This window comes from Podarcis pityusensis, assembly GCF_964106645.2.
Source record: "Podarcis pityusensis genome assembly, chromosome: 14".
NCBI lineage: Eukaryota > Metazoa > Chordata > Lepidosauria > Squamata > Lacertidae > Podarcis > Podarcis pityusensis.
In genome coordinates, this window is record NC_138039.1 from 3,511,622 (window position 1) to 3,530,948 (window position 19,327).

Below are 19,327 nucleotides of genomic sequence, written 5' to 3' on the forward strand. Positions count from 1 at the left end.
CAACAGCAGCAGTGGGTGATGCATTCCTCGGAGGCTGGATCTGCTGCTACTGGGGATTCTGCCACCTGAGGCAGTTACTTCACTTTGCCTCATGGGTGGGCCGGGCCAGCAGGAAGGACATAAGGACAGTCACTCCCACGATGCTGCGTCTGCAGCTCCCACCCGGAGCTGTCTCTGGGAGGCTTCTGTGAGTCAGAGCAGCTAAGACAGGGATGCAGAACATCTGGCCCTCCAGAAACCCACATCCTCCCTGCCTATGGGGCCACTAGCTGGAGTGGGAGCTGTTATGAGCCACACCCGGAGAGCCAATCCTTATCCTAGAGCTTTGACTGTTTCCAAGCCTTAGGTTTTCAAATCTTTTCTTTCCATAAGCATGTGGACTAGAAACATGCTTATCTTTTTAACAAGTGAAAAGCGGGGTCCTCAAGCTTCCCACACCCACCCCGTTAACTTTGGCACTTCCTGCTTCAAGGGCAAGTAAAGTGTCCAGATCCAGATTCTAGTGATGGGCTCATGGGGACACAGCCTTTATATGTATTGAAGTCTAGGTGGGTTCCCACGAGGCAAGGCACAGTGATAACAGCAAGAACCTTTATTGAACAAACAGAACTGGACAACAGGGGCAAAGCAACTGCTTATATACATTCCTGAAGGCCTGGGCCACTCCCACTCCCAATGGGATTAGCTGTCTAAACTTCCAAGCTGCGAATCATAAGTCAGAGTTTAAGGGCCAATGGCAGAGGCCCAAATCCTGAAATGTTCTGTGATTGAATCAGATTGAATCTGTACTGAATCAGAACACATGGGCTCAGAATCCTTAGTCCAGACTCAAGCTCAGGCAAACACAGACCACTGAAGACATGAAGTGTATTAACCAGTGCTCTCAGAAGACGTGTGAATGAATAAACGAAGGGTTCTCCTGATGGTGTGCGGAATCCTTATCTCTGTGTCAAGTGGTGGGGGCCACTACCGTGAAGGCCCTTTGCCTGGTTCCCTGTAGCTGGCTGTCCCATACTAGTCAACAGTACGGCAGCCTTTGTAGAACTGCATACTCCGCTAGCTGAAGGAGCTGATGGGAGTTGTAGTCAAAAGCGTCTGGATGGTACCAGGTTGTCCAAGGGTACATCACACAGTCCAGGCCTTAGCTGTTAAAATACAGCACAGCTAATTTTGTATTTATGAAGATACTAAGGAAATACAAAGCACTTTAGGCCGCAATCCTCTACGCACTTACCTGGGAGTAAGGTCCACCGCACTCAATTGGGCTTACGTCTGAGTAGACAGGCCTAGTGCTGCGCTGCTTGACACTGCTGCAGACTGCTATACTTCGTAACTAGACTGGTTAAAAATAAGAATAACAATTGTTATTGAAAATGAAACTACCACCCCACTGTTTGCCAAACCCTGAGCGCCTCCCCCCTCCTGCGGCATTTTGCGAAAATACTTTTCATCTGATTAGACAGAAACAGAGACTGACAGAGAGATCCCCAGGCCAGCAGGAAATTAACAGGGTTTCATAAAACTCGTGCGTGGCTCGCTGTTGCGGCTCTGCATTTGAAGGGGAAACAGATGTTCGCTTTAGCTGGTAGCTTCAGTTCCTGGCAAAAACTCTGCTGGTTCCTCTGGCTTGCTTTTAAGTCTCATGCTTTCAAACGTGACGGGAAGGCCAGCTTCTATATTCGCAGAATCATAGAGTTGCAAGGTACCGCAAAGGACCACCAAGTTCAACCCCCTGCAATTCCACTATTCCAGCTCTCGCTGTCAGAAAGTTCTTCCTGAAGTTTATGCAGAATCGCCTTCTTTGTCACTTGAAGCCATTGGCCCTCTCTTCCAGAGCAGGGGCTTCTCTATAGACACTGTTTTGGGGGGACAGGGAGTGGGCTGGTGTGGAGGGCTCCCTGGTCCTGAATGGGGTAACTGTGCCCCTGAAGGACCAGGTGCGCAGCCTGGGAGTCATTTTGGACTCACAGCTGTCCATGGAGGCTCAGGTCAATTCCGTGTCCAGGGCAGCTGCCTACCAGCTCCATCTGGTACGCAGGATGAAACCCTCCCTGCTCGCAGACTGTCTCGCCAGAGTGTTGCATGCTCTAGTTATCTCCCGCTTGGACTACTGCAATGCGTTCTGTGTGTGGCTACCTGTGAAGGTGACCCGGAAACTACAACTAATCCAGAATGCAGCAGCTAGACTGGTGACTGGGAGCGGCTGCCGAGACCACATAACACCAGTCTTGAAAGACCTACATTGGCTCCCAGTACGTTTCCGAGCACAATTCAAAGTGTTGGTGCTGACCTTTAAAGCCCTAAATGGCCTCGGTCCAGTATAGCTAAAGGAGCGTCTCAACCTCCATCGTTCTGCCCAGACGCTGAGGTCCTGCGTCAAGGGCCTTCTGGTGGTTCCCTCACTGCAAGAAGCCAAGTTACAGGGAACCAGGCAGAGGGCCTTCTCGGTAGTGGCGCCCGCCCTGTGGAACGCCCTCCCACCAGATGTCAAAGAGAACAACAACTACCAGACTTTTAGAAGATATCTGAGGGCAGCCCTGTTTAGGGAAGCTTTTAATGTTTGATGTATTACAGTATTTTAATATTTTGTTGGAAGCCGCCCAGAGTGGCTGGGGAAGCCCAGCCAGATGTGTGGGGTATAGATATTATTATTATTATTATTATTATTATTATTATTATACTGGGCCCAAGGGCCAGAAATGCCATGCCCTTTGGCCACCCCACCTTGCCACAAGAGGTGATGGCTAGAAGGAAGAGCCTAAGTCTCAGGGAGCACACATGTCCTGGCATCACAGCAGCATTGCATGCTTCCACACAGCGGTGGAGCTAGCTACTCGGGCACCCAGCCATGCACCCAGGGGGTGGCGTGATCGGTATCCAGGGGGACGATGGGCGCAGCGATAGGCGTCAAGGGTGGTGATTGGTGCCCAGGGGCGCAAGGCGGCGATCCGCCTAGGGCTATTTTGTCACCTGCCCTCAGGGATGACATCCGGGGCAGCCTGCCCATCTTCCTACATCCCTGCACCCACATATTACACCATGGATAGGCAAACTAAGGCCCAGGGGCCGGATCCAGCCCAATCGCCTTCCCAATCCGGCCCGCGGACGGTCCAGGAATCAGCCTGTTTTTACATTAGAAGGTGTGCTTGTATTTAAAATGCATCTCTGGGTTATTTTTGGGGCATAGGAATTCGTTCATTTCCCCCAAAGAAATATAGTCCGGCCCCCCACAGTGTCTGAGGGACAGTCGACCGGCCCCCTGCTGAAAAAGTTTGCTGACTCCTGTATTATACAGACAAGTGTCACAGAAAAACCAGGACATCCTGTTTCTCCCTGCAAGAGCATGGCAGCCGTTTTGCATGTTGTGGTCTTGCGCAATTATGCGCTATTTCAACCTGAAAAAAATCACCTTTGGGGACCCACAATCTTGCACGGTGCCCCAAAACACACATTTCTCAGCACCACAACAGCATGGCCCCGAGAAAAGCGCATCTTTTGGGTTCCATACAGGAGTACGGCTGGGAAGACGCACATCCTGGTTTTGGTACTCAGCATGTTGGAGGGAATGTGCTTTGAACAGCATGGGTAACCCAGAGCCCGGTGAAATCATTTTAGGGCTGGATTTGGGCACCGCACTTGCCCACCCATGCTTTAAAACCATGCTTTGCCTGCCTGGACAACCTCCAACTGCAACTCCAATTAGTCCAATTAGTCCAAGCCAACTTAGTGGGAGTTGTAGCCCCAAACTTGTGGAGGGGACCAGGCTGGGGAAGGCTCCTTGAAAACGTTCATAGAGTAAGATCATAAGAAGAGCCTGCTGGATCAGGACCACAGCACATCTAGTCCAGCATCCTGTTCTCACAGTGGCCCACAGCGCCGGATTTACGTATAAGCTAAACAAGCTATAGCTTAGGGCCCCACTCTCTTGGGGGCCCATAAAAAAATTAAAGGAAAAAAACTGGATGTACATTTCCAAAATATAAGATAAAAAACAAATAATATAAAACCTACATGCAGCAACAGTGTTTTGTGTTGTGTCGGCTCCTATGATGTAAGTCATGGGCCCCACCTGCTAGCCTGCTCCCTCAAATATCACTGTTTTGCTCCTTTCTATATATAGGCTGCCTACATTCTGCATGGACTAGTTGTGTTTCAGTTCAACAATTACTTTGATAAAATACATATTTTGTTATGTGCAAATGGCTTTGGATACCTATTAGGTCCAGAAATTACCATACAGCATATATTCAACACAAAAAAACAGCGACCATTTGTTGTTGACAAAGGACAGCTGGACATATAAAGGGCCCCATTACCTTCAGCAGCTGAGGGCCGCATCAAACCTAAATCTGGCCCTGGTGGCCCACCAGATTCCTGCAGGAAACCCGCCAGCGGGATGAGAGCAACTCTCTTCTCCTGTGGCTTCAAGCAACTGCCATTTGTGCCGTGGAGGCAGAGCAAAGCCACCATGGCCAGAAGCCATTGAAGCTGGACGAAGTACCGTATTTTTCGCTCCATAAGATGCACTTTTTTCTTCCTAAAAAGTGAGGGGAAATGTCTGTGCGTCTTATGGAGCGAATGCATGGTCCCTGGAGCCGAATTGCCCAGGGGCAAAAAGCAGATCATGCTATTTTTATTTATTTTTTAAGAGGGAAATGGGTGTGGAAACAAAGCCGCTAATCAGCAAGCGATCGGGGAGGGAGATAAGGGATGCTAGCAATAAAGGAGACTGCCTGGGAGGGGGGAGGTAAAGACAGCAAACTTGCAAAGGGGGAAAACAGGAAGACTAAATCAATGAGGAGAGAAATTAGAAGAAAAGGAGGAGCAAGAAACTGCTCCAGCTAAGGAAAAGACACTAAGGCAAACAAGAGGGAAGGGAGTGTTGAAAGGAAGCAGCTGATTGGTGGGTTTGGGAGAGAGATAAGGGGCGCTAGCGGAGGCTGCCTGAGAGGGGGGAGGCAAAAGCCCATGGATCCTCAGGATTTTTACACTGGGTCACCCCAAATTCACCATCAGATCACATAGCATGTCCATGGCTACATCCTGCACCCAAAAAAACATACATCCACTGCATTCGTTCAGAATATTTTTTCTTGTTTTCCTCCTCTAAAAACTAGGTGCGTCTTATGGTCAGGTGCGTCTTGTGGAGCAAAAAATACGGTACTTCCTTTCCCCTGCCTTGCATCTTCCGACATTCAGCTTCTCTGGATGTTATGAGAAGGGAGGGGGAAACTTTTCTTTCTCCATGCCCTGCATAATTTGACAAACTTCCCTAAGGTCACCTCTCGCTAGCCTTTTCTCTAAACTATGAAGTCCATCTGTTTCCCATCCTTGTGGACCCCGCCATGTTCAAAGGTGCAGAGCCACTGAAGTGCACCACATCCGGGCATCGCTCACACCTGCTCCCATCCCCACACCTGTTGAGGTTCTCTAGATCCTTCATTTGCATGGTGGGCCTCAACCTTGGCTATGCAAATCACCAAGCCCAGCTCCTTATTCATTTCCTCTGTGTAACCCGGCCAGGGCCTTGTTGCAGAACGTCGATGGGAGAGCCATACATCAGGTTCAAAACATATTCAGCATCTTTCAAGAATTAATAATTTGAAGAGTAGTTGGAGGCGCCGTGTTCCGAAAGTAAACTAACTTGTTTGGCAGCCCTGGCTCAGAATGCTAATGAAGGCGAACAGTCGTTCCTCTAAGAATTATGGAATGGGTGAAGATTAATTGACAAAGGAGCCATGACACACATATTTTAGTATTTATATTTCATCCCCCTTGGGGGGCAGGAAGAAGACTATGTGAGGAAAATGAAAATTAAATGTGGCACACCTGACCTAAATTAATAATGGAAAGAGACTGACGTTGACCCCGGAAGCCCAGCAGGCGTTTACATAATATGCAGCGCATATGAACCAATGTTAGCAGGGTGCATGATGGGAAATTACGCTGGAGCAGAGGGGTTGCAATGTTTCAGCTCTGGCATAATGTTATGCACAGCGCAGGGCAGCCACTCACTTCATCAGTGGGGCTTCAAAGTATTTATTGCAACCAGAATATAAGCATGGATATCTTGTCATGTGCTTTTAATTATATTAAGCAGGACCCAGCCAGAGCTAAGCATTTTTAAGTCCCATTGATGCCACTGGGAAAGTCAAACATATGCTTAACTGTCTCTGCCAGAGAAATTAATAGGATGTTCTGAGCATACACCGATCCTAGCCTAACTGCACTGGCTGCCAGTTACATATTGCTTAAGGTTCCTGATTTAAGCAAGACATCCAGGAATCATAGAAGCCGTTAAAAGCTTCTCATTGGATCCGGGAACATCCCATCTTTGGGTCCGGCACTTTGCCTTGCACCAGAGCGCTGAACCCAAAAATGAGCACAGTCCAGATAAAACCATTTCATGGGTATTCCTTTGAGATGAAGGGAAGGGAAAGGTCAGCAAGGCTTCTCAGGTCCCCTTTCCCTGCATCAAAGAGCTGCTTGCAGCCCTATCCTCTCAGCCACTCAGAGCAAAAACATGCCTCACTTCCTGTTAAGTTGTGGCTGAACATATCAGACGACACAGCAATTCTTCAAACAGCTCTTCTTTATTCACAGGCCAGAACAGAACTGAGCTGAAGGGTTCAGCCAACCTGCTTATACAGAGCTCAACTACAAAGCAACAGTAACAACTTTCTGTAACTATCCAATCACTGAACGTCACTTTCAATTCCTTATTTGCATATGTGGTTGTTGTTGTTTAGTCGTTTAGTCGTTTAGTCGTGTCCGACTCTTCGTGACCCCATGGACCAGAGCACGCCAGGCACTTCTGTCCTCCACTGCCTCCCGCAGTTTGATCAAACTCAAGCTTCAAGAACACCATCCAACCATCTCATTCTCTGTCGTCCCCTTCTCCTTGCGCCCTCTATCTTTCCCAACATCAGGGTCTTTTCCAGGGAGTCTTCTCTTCTCATGAGGTGGCCAAAGTATTGGAGCCTCAGCTTCACGATCTGTCCTTCCAGTGAGCACTCAGGGCTGATTTCCTTCAGAATGGAGAGGTTTGATCTTCTCCATTCTGAAGGAAATCAGCCCTGTTCTGTGATATGTGGACCTGAGTGAAAACTGTCTACAGTATCCCCCTGCTGGCCCGGGGTGAGAACTTCAGTACATAACACTTCCTGTCTCATCAACAACAGCAACAAGAAAAAACTAAGGTTAGATTTCATTCCATAGGGCCAAGAGAATGAGGAGGAGAAATACTACAGCAAAAGGAGGCTTCCCCTTTGTTTTGTATTCCGTGGTCTGTGTTTGCCTGAGCTTGAGTCTGGACTAAGGATTCTGAGCCCATGTATTCTGATTCAATACATGATATCCAATCACAGAATATTTCAGGATTTGGGCCTCTGCCATTGGCCCTTAAACTCTGACTTACGATTTGCAGCTTGGAAGTTTAGACAGCCAATCCCGTTCGGAGTGGGAGTGGCCCAGGCCTTCAGAAATGTATATAAGCAGTTGCTTTGCCCCTGTTGTCCAGTTCTGTTTGTTCCATAAAGGTTCTTGCTGTTATCACTGTGTCCTGCCTTGTGGGAACCAACCTACACTTCACCCTTAGCCAGCCAGCCACCTTCCTGTGACAGAGGAAACCCCTGGACTGTTGGAGCACATTCTCATATGCCCCCACCTGTTCCACTCACCACGTTGCCAATGCATGTGCAAAAGTGCACAGGGTTTTCTTTTCTTCCGTCTTTCTTTCCCCTTTGGAGATGTCCCCCTTTGCTCTAGCCATGTAGAAGGAAATGGGGTGATCTTTAAAGCACAGTCCTCGCAAGCACCCTGATTTGGATCAGCCAGATGTTGTAATGCAATTAGTTTCTACGTAAAGGTAAAGGGACCCCTGACCATTAGGTCCAGTCGTGACCGACTCTGGGGTTGCGACGCTCATCTCACTTTACTGGCCGAGGGAGCCGGCGTACAGCTTCCGGGTCATGTGGCCAGCATGACTAAGCCGCTTCTGGCGAACCAGAGCAGTGCACGGAAACACCGTTTACCTTCCCGCTGGAGCGGTACCTATTTATCTACTTGCATTTGATGTGCTTTTGAACTGCTAGGTTGGCAGGAGCAGGGACCAAGCAACGGGAGTTCACCCCATCGTGGGGATTCGAACCACCAACCTTCTGATCGGCAAGTCCTAGGCTCTATGGTTTAACCCACAGCGCCACCCGCGTCCAATTAGTTGCTAGGCCCGATTCAAAGTCCTGGTTTGGACCTCTCAAGTATTTCATGGCTCAAGACTGCAATACCTCAAGAACTGCCTGTCTCCATATGAACTGAACCAGACCCAGCAATCCTCATGCAAGACCCTTCTTTGTGTGCTGCCTTCACAAGAGGTCTGGAGGGTGGCAACATGAAAACGGGCCTTTTCTGCGGTGGCTCCCCATCTGTGGAACGCTCTCCCCAAGTGAAGTTTGTCTGGCATCTTCATCATAAATCTTTAGGTGCCAGATGAAAACATTCCTTTTCAACTAGACCTTGGACTGATTAGCAGTCTATGTCCTTTTAGATGTGTTTGTGGAAGAGGTGGGGTTTATTTCTATGGTTTGTTCTTGCTTTTATTTTGCATTTTTGTGATGATGATAATTTGAGAAGCATTTAATTTGGGCTCAATTTCATTTATTAATGGATTTGGAAACCAGGTCTCTCATGCCTAATGGCCACTATACATATAGCATGATCCTATGTATGTTTACTTGGAAGTAAGGACAGGTGCAGGGATTTTGAAATGGCAGGTGCTCCCACCTTGGCTCACCCAATGCTGCCAAGGTCATGGGCCCAGTCAGCAACCCAACTGCTGGGTCAGAGGAGAAGGGTGTAAGAGCATATGAACACCTCTGCCAGATCTGACCAAAGGCCTGTCTAGTCCAGTATTCTGAAGCCTGCCAGATGCTTCAGACGATCAAAGCCATTGTGGTTAGTAACCACTGATGAGGTTTATTTTCATCTATAATAAACAGGTGAAATAGGACCAAAAGCATTGGCAACAGAAAGAAATCAGGAAATGCAGAAGAGTTGGAATGTGTACTTTAAAAATTGGAGAGCAGTGCCACCTAGTGGCTTTGGGCTGTCACTACCCACATGTTGCAGAAACAATTGGTGGTTATTGATGAAGCCTACAGAAACATTACCATTTCCTATGCAGGTCATGCCATGCCCATGTGTATGTGAAGAGAGATGAATGCAGGATGTTTGAATTTTTTAAAAAAGGAAGGGAGGCAGCATTTGAGCTGCCCTTTAGGTAGCAAATATATATTGGGCTCACATTCCTCATACAGGATTTTTTTAAATTTATTTTTTGCATGTTGTTACAACAGGAAGGGATCCAAATGGTCTGCATCTTCCAGATGTGCCTGCAGTTGTTCAGCGACCACCCGCTCAATTACCTTGCTCAAGAATGGGAGATTTGAGACTGGGTGATACAGTGGTACCTCGGGTTAAGAACTTAATTCATTCTGGAGGTCCGTTCTTAACCTGAAACTGTTCTTAACCTGAAGCACCACTTTAGCTAATGGGGCCTCCTGCTGCTGCCGCACCGCTGGAGCACGATTTCTGTTCTCATCCTTAAGCAAAGTTCTTAACCCAAGGTACTATTTCTGGGTTAGCGGAGTCTGTAACCTGAAGCGTCTGTAACCTGAAGCGTCTGTAACCCGAGGTACCACTGTAATTGGCCATAATGGTCAGGTCCAAAGATGTTCTTTTAAGAAGCGGTTTAATAATCACTTCTTTAAGGGAGTCTGGGAAGACTCCCTCACAGAGGGAACCATTCACCACCCCACAAAGCCCTTTGCCCAAGCCCTACCTGGATCGCTTTTATGAGCCAGGATGGGCAAGGATCAAGAAGACAGGTGGTCGGTTTCACTCATACAAGCAGCCTGTCCACATCCTCAGAGGTAACAGGTTGGAATTGACCCCATACAACCTGGCTAGGCAGAGCTCTGACACTTTCCCATCCCAGCCCTGCCCCCACAGTAAAGTCTACTTTCTTCCAAAGCTGAGCTATTTTATCTGCAAATAACTTTGTAAAGTCATTACAGTAGATTTTGAAGTCCTCACCAGACTACGAACCACCTGAAAGAGTCTCCTGGTACTGTTTGAAAGAGATTTGCCTAGAAATCTTGTGCTGCTGGGCATTGCCACCACAGATATCTTCCTCTTACATCCGCTCCATCTGGCATTTAAACAATACAATTTGGCAGGTGTATAATCTATATTTGAAATTTAATGCCACCTCTCTATTTTTGGAGGAGATAATTTTCCTTGGGGGCTTAGACTATAACAAAATCCATCTATTTTCAGAGATTTCAGCATCTCGTTACTTTTGCATAAAAATTCATTCAGCTCAAAGATGGCTGGAGACACAAGGGCTATAGACACCTTCAGCTACCAAAAAGAGGGGTGAAGGAATGGAATAATTATGAGATAAAAATAGAAGGATTCACAGTATTGTAAGACACAGCCCCCAGTTTTTCTGGGTATTCCTTTAGCCCCCTACAGCTCCAACAATCCTCTCTTTTCTCTCTCTCTCTCTCTCTCTCTCTCTCTCTCTTCCCTTGGCTAAACCAAAGTGTAGCATCACACAATGTGTAATCTGCCTATGGAATCCATTGCCACAAGATGCAGAGTGGCCATCTCTGTGTCTCGTGGCAATGGATTCCACAGATGAATCACACGCCATGTGAATAATGGCTTTTGTTTGTCTGCCCAAATCTACTGTTAGTAAGTTTCACTGGGTGAGCTTCAGTTCTGGAATCACGAGAGGATGAAATATGTCCCTCTGTTTACCGGTATTTCTTGTGTTTATTTCTACCTATCTTGTGCCCCACTTGGTCTCTTCTCCTCCCCCCCCCCAAAAAAAACCCCTTAAAAGTCTCAAAGGTTTCAGCCTTTATTTTCAGGGAAGATCCTTGAATCCTCTCGTCGTTTGGGCTGCTCTTTTTTGAACAGAGTGATGGCAGACAACTTCAGTATATTTGCTCATTATACAGGTTTACCAGGTGCTCTGTGCAGAGATCTTTCATTACACTAGCACTAGTGCGAAAGAACTTTCCCATATATAAAAGGCTGCTTTGGAGTGCTCTTTGCTCCTGGATATAAGGGTGTATTTTGTTTCCAGAAGTCTTCATCTTTTTTTTCCTACAGAAATTGTGGCACCTGACAGATGAGATGGTAGATTTCTAGAGATACTGGAGGAGGCAGCATGCATTGTACATGACCACAAAGGGAGACTGCCTTGAAAGAGTTTATTGTGTGTTAAAGAGACAGAGAGGTTTCTGCATGCCATTTGTGGAGCACATTTCTCTTCCTGCAAGGAGATTCCCTGTTCGGGGCTGGGGGGGGGGGACTTACATAGAAAGCAACACACTGTGGTTGACAAAATACTACCTGCTCTTCAAGCAGGCATCAAAATATCACACTCCATTATTCTGGATTAGCTAATCAGGGGTGAATATGTTCCTTAGCCCCATATTCATAACCACTAACATGGATTAGAACATATTTATTGTTTGTTGAATTTCTATGCCAAACCCAGATGAAGACAAAAGGGTGTGATTAACTTGGCTGGGAAACAGGGAACTGAATATATCTCTTTTGTTACACTTGATGGGTGTCTGGTGGAGGGCAAGGGGAGGAATGTGGCAGGGTCCAGGATGCTCAGATTACTGCCACCAGACCTCCCCTTTCATGATGTAACCATGATGTATTAGGGATGTAGTTTGGGGGGGGGGTGTAACATGGGGATTAGCAGCTAATGAAATTTTGGGTTCTCTTTTGTACAGGGCTTCCATCTTGTTCCACCTTGTGGCAGGTGGGAGTCCTGTCGTGACAGTCTTCAATAAAGACCAAGCCTACTGGCTGCTGTTTTGCTCTGGTATTCCTGGCTGGTGTCCTTCTTTCTTGTCCAAGGGAGCCCTCCGATTTATCCGTTAACAATGTGGAGATTTGAACCCAGGCCTTCCAACTCATAGCCCAGCACTCTAACCATTACACCACACTGACGCTCTTGGACTACAGCTCACAGGAACCCTAGTTGTAGCCCGAAACATCTGGAAGGGCAGCAGGTGTTGAAGGCGGCCCTGTAGATTTGGAGGCTTCCTATATCATTGCTGTGCTCATTTATAACCTGTCTTTTTCCCTGAAAGGGACTCAAGGCATCTTACAGCTAAAATAGAAACAGATATAATAAAACATTTGGGGGTGGGGGGCGTGGCAGTCATCACCACCTGTCAGGGATGCTTTAGTAGTCATACCAGGGGGTTGGACTAGATGACCCTTGGTATGCCTCTACAATTCTAGGATTTAAAAGCAAGGAAACATTGGTAGAATGTGTGTGTGTGATTTTTTAATTACTGTATTATTAATTAAATTTGTATGTCGCCCTTTATCCATAGATCTCAAGGTAGTTCACATCATAAAAACACAATATAAAAAAAAACACGTGCTTATATGGGCATGAGATTTATTAAAACATACAGATCATTACAACATCATGCCCTATATTCCAGAAGACGCCGGACAGACATCTCTAGGGGCTGCTCTTGCTCCGCATTTCCTGTCTCTTGGCAGGGGGTTGCTATCCCCGCCCCCTCGAGCGCATCTCTCTACGAGCACCGCCCTCTTCCTCTTTTCCCATTCATGATTTTCCCGACTGACGTCACTCCAACGCCCCATCCAATGAGCGAAGCCGTCAGCCTCCCTGCCATTCTCAGCATGGGAAAACTCCTCCCACTACCTCTCCCTTGAAGGGGAGCAGCTCCTCCTCCTGTCTCCTCTTTTTTTTTTTAACCCCTCCTGGACTAATCCCCTTCCCCCTCCCTTCCCTCCCCAAGGCTCTTATTGGTCGGCGGGGGCGTCTAACCCCGCCTCTTCCCCCCCACATAAATCTCTCGGGGTTTTTCTTTACAAAGTCCCCGCCCCGCAGTCCAGAGCGAGCGAGCTCGACAAAAAAAAAAACCCGACCGGCTTGGAGCGACATACGTCTCTCCCAATGAGAGACTACTTTGCGAGAGATGCTTCTCTCCCATTGAGCTGAGAGAGGGCGTCCGCCCGCCCCCCCCCCCGCTGCCTCGCCCCGCCCCTCCGCCTGGTGGGCGGGCGGAAGAAAGTGGGCGGGGCGGGCGAGAGTCGGCGGCGGCGGCGGCGAGTCGGGCGGTGGGAGCGAAGGCAGAGCGAGTCGCCCCGCTGTTTGCCCCCCCCGCCCCCTCCCTCCTGAGGGAACACCAACGGCCGGAAAGTGACGGTTGAGGGTGCAGGGGCGCGCGAGGGGCTTCTTTTCCCGCCCTTTTCTGACGGGGTGGGGGAGGGAAAAGAAGCCTTTTTCTGAGGGGAATCGCTGAGGCGGCGGCGGCGGCGGCGGCCGGTTCCTCCCTCCGCCAACCGCGGCGGGCCGCGCCCTCAGCTCCGCCGCCGGGTGAGGAGGGGCGATGGGCGGGCCGGTGGTCTCGTAGCTCCGCCGCCGCCGAGGCCCGAGAGCGGCCCCCGCGGCTCCCCTGCCCGACGCCTCCTCAGCCCGCCGCCCTCTGTCGTCGTCGTCGTCTCTCCGCGGCCTGCCATGTCCGGGGTGGTGCGGACCCTGAGCCGCTGCCTCCTGTCGGCCGAGGCGGCGTCGGGCCGGGGCGAGAGGCCGGCGCCGGGCGAAGCGGGGAAGGAAGGCGGGCGGGACGCGGAGCGCGAGGCCCGGCGCCGCAGCCGCGAGATCGACGCGATGCTGGCCCGCGAGCGGCGCTCGGTGCGGCGCCTGGTCAAGATCCTGCTGCTGGGCGCCGGCGAGAGCGGCAAGTCCACCTTCCTCAAGCAGATGCGCATCATCCACGGCCGCGAGTTCGACCAGAAGGCGCTGCTGGAGTTCAGGGCCACCATCTACGAGAACGCCCTCAAGGTGAGCGGGGGGGGGGGGGCAAGCTTCAATAAATGGCATATGCTTAGGAGGGAGCGGCTGTGCTTTTCCTCATCCCTCCTCGCCCCGTTTTTCCTTTCGTGACGTGTCTTAAGCCTTGAGGGTTGGGGGGTCCCTCTGGACACCGCTGGGCCGGCTTGCTTGCTGGCTTGCCTGCCCCCTCTGTATCCCAGCTTCCCTCTCAATGGGGTGTGCAGGGTCCCCTCACATGAACCCCGCGAAGTAGGTTTAAGTTGACCAGGAAGACGGTGACAGGGCCGAGATCACCCAGCGTGCTTCACGGCCGAGTCAGGATTTGAACCCTGGCCTCCCACGTCCTGGTTGAGAGTCGGGTCAAATTCTTCATGCGACACAGAGTCAGCCTGCAGAACTCACTCCCACTGCAGCCAGAGATGGCCACCAATTTGCCTGGCTTTAAAAGTGGATTAGACAAATCTGTGGAGGAGGAAAGGGCTGTCAGTGGCTCCTGGCCATGATGGCTATGCTTTGGCTGCACAGTCCTTGAGGGAGAAGAGCTTATAAATACCAGTTTCTGGAAAACACAGGAGGGGAGTGGGCTCTTGTGTTCGGGTTCAGGTGTTCAGGTGTTTACCATTGGGGCATCTATGGTTGGCCACTGGGAGAAGAGGATGCTGGACTAGCTGGGCCCTTGGCCTGATGATGATTCAATTTTCAGCAAGGCTTTTCTAATGCCAGCATGGCCAATAGGGATGGATGATAAGAGTTGGAGTCCAGCAACATCTGGAGGTCCAGTGGTTTGCATTGACTTAGGAATGCTGTTTTGAGTGGTGTACAGAATGCCCTGAATAAGTAGGTTGAAATAAAATGGGAGTGTAAGGCATACTGAAACAGATGACTGGGGAAAACAGTGCCAGCACTTCTCATACGAGCCAGACGATGGGTGGAATGAGTGTGGTGAGGCTGTTATGCGTTCTGTTTAGTGTGCATTGATTCTGAGGGAAAGTAGTGTGTTTTGTAAGGTAGGAGATGAGAAACAGGCAACTGGTGGTGGAATTGTGTGTTGCTTTGAATGGTTTGATTAATAGCTAGAAAGCTGTGCCATAAGTATATTTAATAAAATAAACTGGAGGAATATATGGAAGGCAGCCTGTCAAGTCATAATAATAAAATGATTATTACTGTGGTACCTCGGGTTACATACGCTTCAGGTTACAGACTCCGCTAACTCAGAAATAGTGCTTCAGGTTAAGAACTTTGCTTCAGGATAAGAACAGAAATCGTGTTCTGGTGGCGCGGCGGCAGCAGGAGGCCCCATTAGCTAAAGTGGTACTTCAGGTTAAGAACAGATTCAGGTTAAGAACGGACCTCCGGAAAGAATTAAGTACTTAACCCGATGTACCACTGTATGCTACTTTCCCTCACACGTCAATGTATGTGCTTCATATACATCCAGTTCAACTTTACAATGATCCTGTAAGGTAGGAGAGCTAGGCGACGGGTGGAGTTGTGTAAGGTGGAGGTGATACCAGTGTGGGTACAAAGAGATGGGCTGTCAGTGTTATGCTAGGTGGTATTATATTGCTTTTCCTAAGTAGTCTGTTTTCTATAATTTATTTGAATGATTCTTGGAACAGTATTCTTGGTACCACTGTACTTGGAATCATAGAATTGTAGATTTAGAAGGGACCCAAAGAGTAATCTAGTCCATCCCCTGCAATGCTTCATACAACTTTGTATCCATTGGGTTGGTTGACACAAAAGGATAAGCCAAACCATGTCTTACCAGGACAGCATAAACATATGGACTCCCAGAGAGAAGCTCACAGCTGCTTTACTCCTGTACCTCACAGAGCTAAGTATGTCATCCAAACTGGGACTTATGGTTAAGCTCTCTCATTGCTAGCCATGGTTTCTTGTTGGCTGCAGATCATGGTTAGTGAGAAAGAGAGCATAACCATAAGTCCCAGTTTGGATAACATGGTAAACCAAACCATTACTTAGTTCAGAGTAGGAACAAAAAAGGACTGGGGAAGGAGCAAAGAAACTGCAAGGTCTCTGGAAGGCCATGTATTTGTGCGGTCCCAGTGAGCCACAGTTTAGCTTACTGTGTTGTGCAAACCATTCTTGAAATAGTCCTGTAAGACAAATATTTGGAAGCCAACTTCTCTCAGTGTTCCTGTTCTCATTTCTTCCCTCTTTCTCCTATGCATCCTGAATAGCCCTGTCCCACACCTCCTGGATTATGGCTGTGTTTCAATGTTTTGATTGTCTGTTGTTCAAATGGAATTATGTGGGAGGTGCAGATTACATGATTTCCCTTTGTGGTATGTCCAGGTGTGAGAAGTAATGGTGTTCTCCATTACCTCTTGGTGTAACCTTCCTGCCTAAATTCCCGAGACTGACATGGAGGAGAAAAGGGCCCAGTTCCAGGTTTCTGGAAATGGAGGATGGGATGATAGAAACTTATGCCATCACCAAGTATATAGACTCCCTGGAAAGGAGTTTACGCACCCTTCATCACACAGTTCCAGTGTAGCTTACCACCATATAAGCAAATTCAATAAAACAATTTAAAACAAACTGAAGACTGTACCTCAGACAATGCAGATGGTCTCACAAAATTCATACTACTTAAATGTTGAAAGCCAGGATAAGGAAATGTATCTCCCGCAAATGGCTATATAATGACAATTATTGGCATACCTCTATGGGGAAGGAGTTGCATATTTTAGGAGTTGTGACAGTCAGTGTCCTCTTCCAGCATCCGTGTTTCCAAGAGTTACAGAATGTGGAATATTGGCTACTTTCTTATTCTTTGCTTTGTCATTGACATGGATCAAAATCCACAGGTCACCATTAATGTATGTGTTGAAATGAAATAGATGAAAATTGCCCATCTCTGTTTAGAGTTCAATGAAAATGCACGTGTGTGGCTAAAGTGAGCTAAGGAGTTATTAATCTGGGCAGAGTTACACCTGTGCCAGTCCAGTTTTTAACCATGGCAAAGTAAGCTTATTTCTCTCTCCTCTTATGTGAGAACTCCCTCTCCCTTCTGTTTTTTTAGCTTAGCTCTGCTTAGAATTGTATATGTACCAGACTTCTTGCTGATTGTGCAATGCTCTAAATTACAGTTTGCAAACCTGGTTAGAAGGGTCACTGAAGCTGACCTTGGTAATTGCAATGTATTAAAATGACATCTAGAATAACAGGTGTTGAACCTATGGTATGTGGACTCAGTATGTCCACACTGGCCACCTCAGAACAAATTCAACTCAACTCAAACCTAGCCATTTGCACATATTGCTGTCTTAGAATATATACTAATAAGTAAAGAGGGGAGGTGTAGAGTTGGAGGAACAAGGAGCTCAGCCAAGATATGCACACCCTGCCAACTGCACAGACTTGTTTTTAGATATTGCTCCCCAGCCTTCAGGGTTAAAAACTTTCCTTTAAAAATACCAGGAATCCACATTTTCTGTTGTACAGACAATATAAACCTGAATATTGCAAGCAGGTTCTAGGCTATTGGTTTTGACAACTATACTGTAATGCTTCTGAAGAGATGCATTATTCGGTAGGTTCACTTAAAAAAAGCTCTGCTGCTGTACACAACCAATTCTTTATAGCATGAGCTTTCATTGCCAAGAACCTCCTTTATCAGATGTTCTTCTCTACAAACTAATACAATAATAAACATGTTAGTTTTTATGATGTTACAGAAGTTGGTATTCTTCTTTGCCACAATATTACTAGTATGTTTGTGGTAATGCTCACAGTGTTCTTGAATGTTACACAGCCCTTGAAAAGCAAGCCCCTACTTGGGAATAAGGATATAAATTAGCTCTGAAAAATGTGTTCATAATCATATTGTGGGCAAATTGTATCTGAAACCAAGCAATCACAATAAGCTGCAAGATGGGTGGTTTGTTGGCTGCTGTGCTAAAGGAGGTTATAAATGGGAAGAAGACCTTATGAAGGACTGGCATAAACTAGAAATAATACTCAGCTTTTTAAAACCCATCAACATAGTTTAGCTGTAAGAATTAAGAGGATGAGGACTGAACAGTTGAAGAGGAAACAGGGAAAAGGTAAAATGAAAGAAGGTGCATTCATGCTCAGATACAGCAGTGGACTGAAGGGTAGCTTTAAATGAGTGGATTTAGAAACCCTTCAGTAGGACAAGGAGGGAGAAGTTGTCATCCTGGAGTTAATGAAGGCGGTACCCTTTGGTACAGGCACATCTTGATCTTCTCACATCACCTTGTATTATTGTCTGCTTGTGACTTAGGCACAGAAATGTGAGGAGCTGTGGATGTGGCACTGAATTTCTGCTGGTAACATGCAAGTGGATAGGAGTATAGTATCTTTCCACAAGACAATTTGTGTTATAGAAGTCATGTGCAAGAGCATTATCAGGTTGTGAGCTATTGTATTGGTATTATAAAAGCAAAAATTGTGTATTCTGACTTGGTGTGATGTAGTGTTTGCCTTTTAAGACTGTGCTTATGACAATGAACATTGGAGTTCTGTAGTTTCATATCAGAATTGTTATTTTTTATAAGACCACTGGCTCAAGTGGCAAGTGTGATACATTTTTCAGTTGCTTTTAGAACATACAAGTATGTGCTGACTAATGGGATTTGGATGTGTTCACTGTCCTAAGCGAACATGTAACTGAGCATTTATTGTTATTTTTTAATGGCTCTTTTTAAAAGAAAAGAAAAAACCTATGTGGTTCTGTTGCTGACACTCTGCATTTTTACTGAATTCACTGAACTATTAATCAATATTGTCCCTAACATTAAACCCTAGAAGAGAACCTGTGAAGTATTTCACTTTAGCAAGCAGTACAGTAGCATTTAGGCCTTCTAGGGAAATTTCATTTTCATTTACCTCATTAAGATTAATTACACAATTATTTATTGTGATATTTTAATGACTTTGTGTAAAGTAGAAAGGTGTTTGTATTATGCTCTTCAGGGTTTGAAAATAGTTGCTGTTTCTGTTATAAAAATGCAGCCTTTTTGAATTGAATGGCCATCTGTCATTGTCAAAGAAAATATTGCTGTTCTAGTACTTTCGCAGATTTTATATGTGCTTCCATTTGACAGCCAAGAAGAGGGTTTGTAATCTTGAGGTTAGGAAAAGTGATGAAATGTGTATCCATATAGAGAAAACATAACTTAAAAGTGAGTGGATGGATTGATTTAAATCACTAAGAAGAAAAAACCCAGTTTAAATCCAGTTGCCCACTTATAAATTCACACTTCCCTAACAAGCATATGTTTTGCCTGGTTACTGTAACAATTAGACTGTATTAGTTTTTAGCCAAATAGAGCCATTATGTAACCCTTCAGCAAAATTCTTATGTACTATAGAATTATGTTTGCTTACAGATAAGGTGTATGCACATGAAAGAATTCTAAGCAAGAA

At 46.9% G+C, this 19,327-nt stretch overlaps 2 protein-coding genes across 2 annotated transcripts in view; both read left to right on the forward strand.

The window, feature by feature from the left end:
- CARD11 (caspase recruitment domain family member 11) overlaps window positions 1-19,327 on the forward strand; it is a 308,118-nt gene that overhangs the window by 117,052 nt on the left and 171,739 nt on the right. The window lies entirely within an intron of this gene.
- GNA12 (G protein subunit alpha 12) overlaps window positions 13,150-19,327 on the forward strand; it is a 34,851-nt gene continuing 28,673 nt past the window's right edge. The window contains exon 1 of the mRNA XM_080980117.1: window positions 13,150-13,915. Coding sequence (XP_080836243.1) covers window positions 13,589-13,915 — 327 coding nt within the window. The 5' untranslated portion in view covers window positions 13,150-13,588. The remainder of the gene's footprint in view (window positions 13,916-19,327) is intronic.